Source organism: Magallana gigas, chromosome 6 (assembly GCF_963853765.1).
Source record: "Magallana gigas chromosome 6, xbMagGiga1.1, whole genome shotgun sequence".
Taxonomy (NCBI): Eukaryota; Metazoa; Mollusca; class Bivalvia; order Ostreida; family Ostreidae; genus Magallana; species Magallana gigas.
This window is the reverse complement of record NC_088858.1, coordinates 34,082,608-34,093,757: the sequence shown is the minus strand read 5'-3', so window position 1 is coordinate 34,093,757 and position 11,150 is coordinate 34,082,608. Positions and strand designations below refer to the sequence as shown.

At 32.3% G+C, this 11,150-nt stretch overlaps 2 protein-coding genes across 2 annotated transcripts; both read right to left on the bottom strand.

Annotated features, from left to right (window-relative positions):
- Positions 1 to 2,343: 2,343 nt before the first annotated feature.
- Positions 2,344 to 6,817, bottom strand: LOC105339574 (uncharacterized). The gene is made up of 6 exons (XM_066088025.1): positions 6,759 to 6,817; positions 5,858 to 5,916; positions 3,303 to 3,368; positions 3,006 to 3,056; positions 2,842 to 2,907; positions 2,344 to 2,728 (listed from the first exon to the last, which is right to left on the bottom strand). The coding sequence occupies exons 2-6, from the start codon at positions 5,913 to 5,915 to the stop codon at positions 2,370 to 2,372; spliced, it is 600 nt and encodes a 199-aa protein (XP_065944097.1). The 5' UTR covers position 5,916; positions 6,759 to 6,817; the 3' UTR covers positions 2,344 to 2,369.
- Positions 6,818 to 7,816: 999 nt separating this feature from the next.
- On the bottom strand, positions 7,817 to 9,554 carry LOC105339576 (uncharacterized). The gene is made up of 3 exons (XM_011445159.4): positions 9,272 to 9,554; positions 9,095 to 9,153; positions 7,817 to 8,723 (listed from the first exon to the last, which is right to left on the bottom strand). Exons 1-3 carry the CDS (start codon positions 9,316 to 9,318, stop codon positions 8,188 to 8,190), a joined length of 642 nt encoding a protein of 213 aa, XP_011443461.3. The 5' UTR covers positions 9,319 to 9,554; the 3' UTR covers positions 7,817 to 8,187.
- Positions 9,555 to 11,150: the final 1,596 nt, after the last annotated feature.

Below are 11,150 nucleotides of genomic sequence, written 5' to 3'. Positions count from 1 at the left end.
CGATCTTTTATCATACAGACGATAATGTATCATTGAGATGGAAGAAAAAAAACCGTGGGACTGACGACATTAAAAATTAAAATACAGTAAACATTAAAATACCCGGTAATTTGTGAAACTAGTAATTAGTGAAACTAGTATTTTTAGCAATGCAATTTTGTTAACGTTTGCATTACTAAGCAGTTGTTTATTCCAGCAGCTATATACATATGATCCGAATAGAGAGCTCTAGACGTTGCTCCCAAAATATTCATGCAGCACATTTGGACAATTTATAATGGAAAATGTTGACATCTTTTCTCCATTTGGAAGTCACTCAGAAGACCTTGCACAATTTTTCAACACTATCATCCGGGTCTGTTGAAATGCAAAACCCCGTATACTTCTTTATTTTTAGCCGTGTATTTATACCACTGATAAGCTAGAGAGGACGTTTTAAAGAAAGAATAATGAGAATGTTTAATGCTTCTAAAAGAGAATCGCTTGAACCCTGAGGTATATATAAATATACAGCAAAAAGTGAATCGAGGATATTTTGGGACAGAATATAGTGGTCAATGCATGTACTGTTAATTTTGAGGAAATAAATATTCTTGAATAAATAATCTTATATTGCTAATCTTTCAAAAAAAATTAAAAAGGTACATAAAGTATATCGTTTTGGAATGATAAACAAATCTATGAGGTATATAACATTAGATAAGATTTTCCGTTTTCCCTTCCGTTCCGTTTTCCGTTCCGCGTTTTAGCAACATCCATGTATGTATACACGTGAACCCATCTAAGAGCTGGGTAAAACTAGTACCCGCTAATGAGACATGCAGACCTGTGTTGTGTACGTAACTTCAGATAAAGATCATTCATTTGTAACATGCATGTATTTTTATGACCTATTCTTCAAATCCACTTGCACTATTTTATTAGGTAAATAACAGCTTTAAGGTGGTGCAGGACACCTGCATATTGTGATGTACATGTATACTTTCTATTGAGATAAACAATAAAGTATATCAAATATTGATTAAATATTAACCCCCAAATAATTTTACCTAACATTGAAGCGCAATGGGTTAGAGCGTTTACATGTCTGTAAGAGCATTGGGGTACAAGGTGTATTTTTGGTAATTTTACAATTGATATAAATGAATTTTCATGGGGAGGGGGGGGGGGGGTCTGGACCCCTCACTCCCATCCCTTCTCTAAATCTGTGCACACGATGATGTTCATGTAGGCACACAGAAGCAAATCTAAAACCGGCAACCGCCACGGGGAGGGGGCATAATTTAATTTTTAATTTTGTTTGTAATAATTATATAGACCATTATACTTTTTGACATAAAATGTTAAGATTATTGATTAACTGAAAATTCAATGCAAACAGTTCTACCCCAAATTGCACATAAAGTGCGGCTCATGTCATGATGTGTATTATCATATGGGAAGGGATCTCATCCTTCAGTTATGAAAATTATAAATTTTAATTGTATTACCGGAGCTTGCATATAGCCTTCATTTTAAACTGGTACAAAACAGTGTTATTTAGGGGCAAACACATGGTGCGGGTATTACTGTCTAATGACAGCATCTAGTTTAACTGGATTTCTTTGATAGGTGTGTATTTTCGTTTAAAATCGTCATTCAAAATGTGACGGAACCGATAACTTGATAGAGAGAGTACAATGTCCGTTTGTTTATACTTGTAGTATGCTAATGTAGTTGTCTTTCTTGAACTCCCAAATTCCTTTAATTTTTCTCCTTTCCATCATTTTATTTTGTTTGTCAATTTACGATATTTCATTAAATCAAATTTCACCAATTTGTATTTATTCTCATTTTAGTGCAGTTCAGAGTAATGTTTTTTAAAGGTATAGCAATCACTTTTAGCTGCAATATTCAATTAAAGCATTTTTAATTATTATTTTTGACCCTTATTCAGAGCCAATCAGAGATCACCGTGTCAGACTGTCAGTGACCCACTTTTAAACGTTGCTGACACCTGAAGCAATATCAGAAACTCACCGCTTTTTTAGACTGTCAAATCTGCCATTCATATATGTATCAGCCGGCGATTTTTTTTCATTGTTTAAGAATTAAATAAATGCTGCCTCAAAGGCCTTAACATCAGAATCAGATTTTGCGCAGAAATAATCAATGTTTTCTTATCCACAAGGAATGTAAATTAACTCTGTATTGACAACTTGTAAATTTTGTGAAGTGAGAGGTTATGTCATTAACCTATCATCTTATGGAACATTTCATCAAAATATTTGACTCTTATATTGCAAGGTACCAAAAAAAAAGACTTTATTTTAAAAACTACTTTGATATAACATAAAAGCAGAAAACCTTTGCTAATTTTATTAACGCAATCAAAGCCAGTAACTAAACAGCTTGCAATAAGGAGTGTTCAGTTCCGGAGAGTTGACCCTGCATTTCTGTCGAAGTTGTCTGAAGAACTCGTGTAATTTTTGTCTCGGCCTTGGTTGGTATTTTGGAGGAATATTATCAACACTGCTGTTGATGCCTGTTCTATGCACCCTGGACCTATTCTGGAGATACTCCACTTGCTTACTAAGTATTTGGTAAGCTTTTACCAAGTTGTCGATTGCTTGAACATTTTTGGCAACATGTTGTGTATCGTCTTGCTTCCCAAGGCTTTTTCCCTGATCAAGCTTTTCAACAACTTTCGGAATCCTTCGCCAGACAGGATGCGCATAATCCTCGATATCTTAAAAATTTAAAATGATAATATATTATTGTAATACGTTTTTATATACAACAACGAACTCGGAATACTGGTCCTAATTAATGAATTGGCCATGATTTATCATTAAAACATACTGATTTTACTCTGCTTTTTCACCTCCTGAGTTTTTCTTCCAACAGGCCGTGCAAAGTCTTCAATATCTGAATGAAGAAAATAAATTTAAAAACCTTATCACAATCAACAGAACATTATCAAAAACCTATAAGAAAATCACATAGCAACTGTAAATTATACGTACTCAATTTGGCGGGCTTTTTTTCTATTTGTTCACCGTTTTTGTTTGATGCATCTGGAAAAGATTGAAATGGTTAGGCAATAACAGTTATATACGTAGACAAAGGACGTAAGATAAAAGGCCATGAACCTACTTAGTATTCCTTCTGTCAAGATGTTGAGAATAAGTCTTTCAGTACTGTTTCATTTACTCACTATTTTGGTTATTTTGTATGTAGTTTTAATGGATTTACCCTATATTCTATTTAGCTATCACAACAAAATTTGCTTAAACATTTAAAAATCATTCTGTACGTCTTACCCTCAGAAAAGATAACTGGAACACAGTGGAAAAACAGAGCAACAAATACAAGTGTCCACTTCATATCTTCACATGTAAAAAGAACATGAGTGGGTACAGAATATATTGCCATTAATTCTTTGTTCATGGAGTATTTTGCGCAATAATTGTAAATCTAGAACGTTTCGAAAACTTGTCTCCAATAATAAAAATGCTGGGATACATACGTTAAATGAATATAGATCGATATTATTTCATCAATTTTAATTCAAATGAATTTATTCGTTGACTTTCAATCCAATTTCAACCAATAATGTTATTGAAAATAGTTAAATACATGTTCTTAAAAATATTTGAGTTGAATTACATTCGTCGCTTACCTTTATTTTCAACACATATGCCAGAGCAAAAAATATTAATAATGCGTAAACAAAAATATTCAAGATTTTATACTAGCTCAGGGGCTAAATATCACATTAGTAAATCCTCAACATTGATTATTCAAATAATCAGTACGTCCAACGAAAAAACCGAACAAAATGGGAAAAGCAAGACAACGCCTAGTCAATTATAATATATGCTAGGCCTATCCCAATATTTTCAAAAGTTTCAAAATTAATGAACTTTGAATTTTTTTTTAAAGAAGAGTGGGTTGTATTTGACCGCATAATGAAGTTTACATGCAAATTCATGTCAAAAAATTAACAATGACAAAGATTACAACATCGTGGCTCGCTATTGTCGAGCAGGCGGTCCGGGATGATATTATTAATTTCAAATTTATTTTCTCTTCTAATTAAGCAAACTCTCTGAATGCGTCAAGTTCCGTCACTGGATTTTGCAAGTTGTTCGGGGTTCATTGCAGAGCAATATGTCACAAAACCTACGTAAATGTTTTCATCCGATTTCATATCAACTTCATTTTAACTATCCCCACTCTGACATTTTTAGCTATGTGTTATAACGCCTCTGGGTCCTATATGACTGTGTCATGGGTTAATCCTTCTTTCTTATATGGACTCAATACTATTTGGCACTATATTTGAAAACAAATCTCCACATTTCATTATAAATTCAAACTTTCTGCAAATTTTACACAATGTTTGTAATTTGCTCTTTGCTATTTCATCGTTATCTAATAGATTGTTCTCATGTTCTCGTGTTCGCAACAAAGTTAAAACAAAAGAGTATATTTTTATTTTGAATTAAAGGGAAAATGCAGCTATTTTACGATAGAAATGATGGCGATACAGCCCTGGATTTTGGATGCTGTTTCTCCTAGTCCAAAACATGTGTATAAGGTATAATATACAACATATACAAGATACTAATATATACAATAAACACGTTGGTCAGAAAAAACCAGAGAAACAGACAGAAGGTGAGAGAAAACAGTTGATAAAAGAATGTTAAAACTAGCAAATTAATCACGGAGTTGGTCGACCGAGGCAAGACAAGAACGATCGATCGTCCAATCGTCAATTAAATGAAGAAATAGGTAAACACAAGTCTTAGTGAAGAATTTATTTGAGTGTTGGGTAATTACAACAGCACTGAGACATTTAAAATTACCTACATCAAGATAACGATACTAAAAATACATATATAATATACACAATCAAATGACTGCATGTACTGCACACTTGGTGGTCACCAGAATAATGGATTGCAATGGATCGTATTCCACACTGAATAAATATACGTGAAGCTAATTCATTCAAATAATTCACGTAAGTCTAAATAAAAGCAGGTCTGTTTGAATGCATTTCAAGAAATATGCAGTATTTTGTCTACTCATATAAAACACTTGATGAAAAAAAAAATTCTTGATGGATTCGTTTCATAAAATTAATGTGTCTTTGGTTATATATGTAACCAAGGTTATCACTGTATACATTTTTAGGTCTACATAACATCACCTTATTATTTTTGTTTATTCATTGCTATTCCATTCCTCCTATTCTATGGAATCTCCTTTCGAATCAATCCGGTCAATCACTCAAAATCTTGTTCCTGTTTTTCCTATGTTTTCTGACCGCCTTTCTTATTTTCTTCTGAAGTTTGCTATTGTTTTTTCTCAGTCGTTTGGTAAGTCTTTTTTCGAACCTTTTGGTTTTGGATCTAGCGTCGATATATCTCGGATCAAAATAAGAGCTTACTGGTACAAAGGGTTGTGGGTGATTTCTGCGGAAAGGGTAAGGTACACCACTCAACCCATCTAATGGTCTGTGAAACCACTCAGTGTAACTTAAATGACCTGGCATTATTGAATGCCTTGTATCCAATGTCATTTGTCTTGCAGAAAGAACCCTTTCATCCCACACAGCACTTAAGGCACTTGGTCCGCTATTTACATGAAATCGTCGGATGTGTGCTGTTTTTAGTAATAAAAGTGAGGTATTGTAACCATATAAGCAGACACGATAATTGCGAATATACAGGGACTGCATCATGCTTAACTCATATGAATATTTCATCATGATACAAATAGCTGAACTTGTTCATAACTTAGATGATTCTGTCTATAATTTACTCAAATATACCTATATATTTATGAATATCAAGACCCAACTTACTTATTTGGCTATGGGTCCCCGCAATACAAATTGCAGCACAGATTAGATATGGTATCATTCTATACAAATATAATAGAATTAAAAAAGAAGTGCAATACAAATATTCAATAAAAAATGTATCATTTATCATTTCAGAGTCAGTGTTTACTAGCTATAGCATACTGAAGTGGAAAACATGTTTGTTTTCAATAATTACACATGTTTTCTATGAAAGGAGTTTGAACATATAGCTGCCATGTACATCATTTACAATTATAAAGATATTCCAAAAGTGCAAAGATGTTTTCAGTAAATGTGATAAGAACACCATTTTTAATGTACATACAAAGGAAACCTTTAACTGTTAAAATTTTGGAATGTATACAATATTTTATTAAAGGGACTTAGACACGATTTGAGATCAAAAATTTTATTTTTATTTTTTATGCATAAAATGGTTTACTGGTGCATTTTAAATGATTGACCAAAATATTGAATGTTGAAGTCAAGTTACAAGCGAGATACAGAGGTAAGAATTGATTGTTATGTAAACAAAGCTCGAGTCCTATAGTTGTTTAAAAAATGTAACGTAGAGAATTGCCATTTCTAAGACAAAATGACATGTAAAAACAATTTAAAGTGATTCAATATCTTAATAAATACTATTATCAACAAAAGAAAGTTACATTTGATTGAAACTTACACCAATACAACATGTACACATATGTAAAAATGACAATATTCGAGCTTTGTTTACAAAACAAAGAATTCTGAACTCTGTATCTTGCTAATAACTTGATATTTGACCTCCAAATTTTGACATAGCATTATAAACTTCTTTATTTATCATTGAAAATGGGAAAATAAAATTTGAATATTTTAAGTCAAATCGTGTCCAAGTCCTTTAAGACTTTTAGCTTACCCTTTTGTTTTTAACAGTAAACGTTCAGCCGATAGCAGGTTTAATGTGCCGTTAGCTATCTTACCATGCATATATATACTCTACATCAAGGGAAACAATCTAGTCATTGTGTTATATATAGACATATGCTAATTAGCAAATTGATGTTTACATTGACGAAAAACCCTCTAATTAATAAAAGTTATCAAAAAAGTTTTACAATTAAGAAAGGAGTAAACTTTTAAACTTCTTCGTCTTTTAGCTTTTTAACATCACCTTACATAAAGCTTGCAATCAAATTTGTGTTGTGATTGAAGATAAGGACGCTTGCATAAGAAGTATTTGATTGGATATGGTATAATTATACATGTATTAAGATTAACTTTTTTCTATTTTCAGACATTTTGATTAATCTCGTGAAGTTTAAATGTTTTCTTTCCATTTTCCAATTTTCAAAAGAATTTATGCTTGTTGTTACATGGATCTTTTTGCAATATAATGCATGCATTTACACAAACTGCGCATCTCGAATGATTCTTAATAATTGATGGCATCACATATATGAAACATTATCGTCTCGAATAATGTTGCATAGCATAAAATTTATATGGAATTGACAGGTTTTTTTTTGTTCAGGATGTTTATTATATAAATACATGATACATGCTGTTTTGTTTTCGTTCAAGTCATAACATCTAAAGGAAAGTTACTCCATTGTAAATAGTGCCATCGACATTAAAAAAATCTACATAAACATTAGATTTAACATAGATATGCAATTTACAACTTTTGAGTTGTTTAAAATTGTTTAAAAGAGAAAAACCAATACGCTAATAGCCTTGTTTCAGATGAATGAGAAAAAGAGAGAGAAAGATAGAAAAATAGAATGCATTGCTTGAATGTTTCTAATTCCCCTTGCATTATAAAAACACCATCAGCACATCTATCATGGAGTAAATTGACCGATGAAACGATCTGACTTAACTGTCATCAATCATGAGAGAAAGAAATGAACACATATTTTTAATGCATTTTTTTTTAATTTTTGACTTATTTGAAATTAATTTTATCACAAAAGTACATAAATTAAGAAAACAATGAACGAATCAAGTAAAAAAACAAAACAACAACAGATTAACACATATACAAGTATTTACCGGTATGTACATAAAACGCACAGGTATATGATAACCAAAGGAATAAACTATTGCACTGGATTATTCATTCCACATTAACATTTTGCAAACAGTTTTAACAAGATATCGATTCATTTGTAGAATAATGAATGCACTGCTGACGTCAATCTAAATCCACAAGTAATCTGCTCTCCACTTCTGCCAATCATCACAGTAAACCAACGGATCTCGCTTTATACTCGTACTATACATGTATATAAAAGCGTCTTTGGTTAGTAAACCTAGCCTAGTTATTGGTCTACCTAATTCAAACTTCAATATCGTTTTCCATATTGTCTTCTTCCATTTCTCTTCAGCTCCTTCCTCAAAATCTTGTTCTTGTTCTTCCTGTGTTTTTTCATCGCCTTTCTTATTTTCTTTTGGAGCTTTCTCTTGTTTTTCCTAAGTTTCTTTTCCCGCCTGTTGGGTCTTCTGTCATACTTTCTGGGTCTAATGTCATTGTATTGCGGACCAAGATGAGGACTAAGAGGTGCGTGGGGTGCTAGGAAATCCCTGTTGAACTGACTACGTAAATCATTCAATCCATCTAATGGTCCGCGAGGTCCACCGAGGTGTCCTAATGGTCCGTGAGGTCCATCAAGGTGTCCTAATGGTCTGCGAGGTCCATCGAGATGTCCTAATGGGCCCCCAATGTGTGTATTTCTTGTATCCCATGACCCCTGTCTTCCGGGAACAGATCTCCCGTCCCAAGCGGCGCCAATTCTACCAGGTCCTCGATCTAATGGCCTGACGTTAAAGGGATCTACGCCATGACCTCCGTGTGCGTCATGTGCGTGGTCGTGGTGATGTCCTATATTTAGAAAAAAAGTTGACATACTTTTACTATACGCGCAAAAAAGACTATTAATGTACGTGTACTATTTCATTATATTACTCAAATGGTATCATGGCACCAATCAAATTTTTGTATAAACAAGCATATATATAAGATATAATCGGATAACAAAAGTACCTTTTGCATTGAATAGAATAAAACTTCTTATATCACAATTTCATGTGTTAGTTATGACTTCCATGAAAAAAGATATGATTGACAGCGACATTGTCTACGTATTTATTTTTATTAATCCTCGCACAAAGGATTATAAACGTTTTTTTATCTAGTAAACGCTTATGTTTTGTATCATTTTATACATTTAAGAAAGAAAATTATTTACTTACCACCTTGACCAAGGATTCCCGCAATGCAAAACGCTGCACAAATAATCCAGGCAATCATTCTACAAAGAGCAAAAAAATTAATTTTTTTTCGATAGGGTTATAAACGATATTATTATAGATCTTAAAAAAGATAATGTTTGTCAGATTTTCTTACAGCAAGTTGATTTTTTTTCTTACCCGTTAGGATCTTGTGGAGACAGTAGGTATAATGATTGTAAGGCCATCGATACATGTATTTATATATATAGTCTACATCAAGGAAACATTGTTGATAAACGATCGCGTCAACGTGTCATGAATAGACATATGCTAATTAGGAAGATTGAGCATACATATTGTACAGGGGAGCTCAAAAGCCTTCCAATCTAAAAAGTAATAGTTAAATTCTTCCAAGGAATTAAAAAGATGGTTTATTGTATTTTGATATCAAAAATGTAATTTTTGCGCAATCAATCAGCTGAAAAATATCTATTTTAAAATGAATAAAAAAAGAGAAATTTATTCCGTAGGTGTATTTTGTGGTTCATATTTTTGAACGCCACGTTACATGTAATTTGCAATGTAATCGAAGAAGTACAACTTGCGTCAAAGAGATCTGATTGGAGAATATACATTATGCTTCTCTGTTTAAAGACATTTTGATGAATGGTAAAAAAATTTGATTTGCTATATACATACTTTTGACGTTGTGATTTTGCATAAGCGACCTGTGTCATGGATATTTCAGTGAATTAAGAAAATGGATGAAGGCTGTTCTGACATATCTCTTATACTAGTATCCTCTTACCTTGTAATATTTTAAATATATCAATGTAAAACGTTATAAAACGATACTTGAATTTTTCTCTGTGATAATGGTCATTTGATAGATTAAAATTCTTATTATGATGCTATTATGATATAAATTCAATATTCATCTTTTGTTTGAGTTAATAAAAAAAGCATAGAATGTGCAATGAAATTGGACAATCCATTAAGAATCACGTGCACTCTCTGGCTGAATGTGTGTACGCTCTTCAAAAGATGCTAAACAAACATTTTAAAATCTTATTAAAATCATTATTAAAGTTTGAGATAGTTTGCGTTAGGATACATTAGTATATAAAAACAAAACGTAGCACTACGTTACATTCATATTTTTATTAAAAGACGGAAATAAGATAAAATATAGATATATAACTCTTATTCATAGAATGGACGTAAGGCAGCCTTTTCTAGTCTATTGTTATGAATGAAACGTCATTCCGTAAATGTAAATATCTTGTAGACCGCAGATCAAAATAAACATCAACTAATTATGGTATACGACCACACCAGAAAGTAGGTTATCGTCACTTTTCCCCTTTACTTATAGACTCCCTGATTGACAGTTGATAACTTAACTAAATGCTTACCGTACAGTGCATTTACCGTTGTTTTAAAGCAAAATAAGCTGCATTCTTATGGATTGTAAAATTATACTAACTGATCTGAAATGACTGACAAAATTACAGTTACAAATTTCATTGGATATATTTTTGTGGGAAAAAGTTATTTTGAGGCCCCGATTGAAGCAAAATTACGTTATTGTCGTCCTGTATAAAAATAGTGAATTCATATTAATGTACGTACATGTATTTACATGAAAAGCTGTTATATATATGTATTTAATGTTAGGTTTTAATTATTGGATCATAAATAGATTTCCACAATAAGAAAAGTAAATGCACATTGCCTCTCACATGTCAACTAGGCTCAGACTGCAGGTGATATTTTAGTTCCAATCTCAATTACAAAATCAAATTAGACTTTTCATTGTTTTAACAGTCTCGATTGAAGTAATCTTTTCGTAAGTTCTATGATCGATTCAACGACCTTGTCAGCAAATACGATCTTGCACTTGGTCGAATGCTGTCTGACATTTTTCATTCTTATTGTTAGACCATGATTAATAACCAAATTGTCTACGAATATTTTCGTTTTCCTAAATACAACAAAAGCACACGACAGGTGTAACCGGTTATCGGAAGATGCTTACTTCTCCATGGCAACTGGTCTCCTACCTCTTACTTTTTTA

What these genes read in the sequence shown, in the direction of transcription:
- LOC105339576 (XM_011445159.4), bottom strand. Translation starts at nt 9,318, where the DNA reads ATGGCCTTACAATCATTATACCTACTGTCTCCACAAGATCCTAACGG. An exon ending in TCTCCACAAGATCCTAACGG is followed by an intron (nt 9,154 to 9,271) that starts GTAAGAAAAAAA and finishes TGCTCTTTGTAG; the next exon opens with AATGATTGCCTGGATTATTT. An exon ending in GGGAATCCTTGGTCAAGGTG is followed by an intron (nt 8,724 to 9,094) that starts GTAAGTAAATAA and finishes TTCTAAATATAG; the next exon opens with GACATCACCACGACCACGCA.
- LOC105339574 (XM_066088025.1), bottom strand. Translation starts at nt 5,915, where the DNA reads ATGATACCATATCTAATCTGTGCTGCAATTTGTATTGCGGGGACCCAT. An exon ending in GGGGACCCATAGCCAAATAA is followed by an intron (nt 3,369 to 5,857) that starts GTAAGTTGGGTC and finishes TTACATGTGAAG; the next exon opens with ATATGAAGTGGACACTTGTA. An exon ending in AAAAAAGCCCGCCAAATTGA is followed by an intron (nt 2,908 to 3,005) that starts GTACGTATAATT and finishes TTCTTCATTCAG; the next exon opens with ATATTGAAGACTTTGCACGG.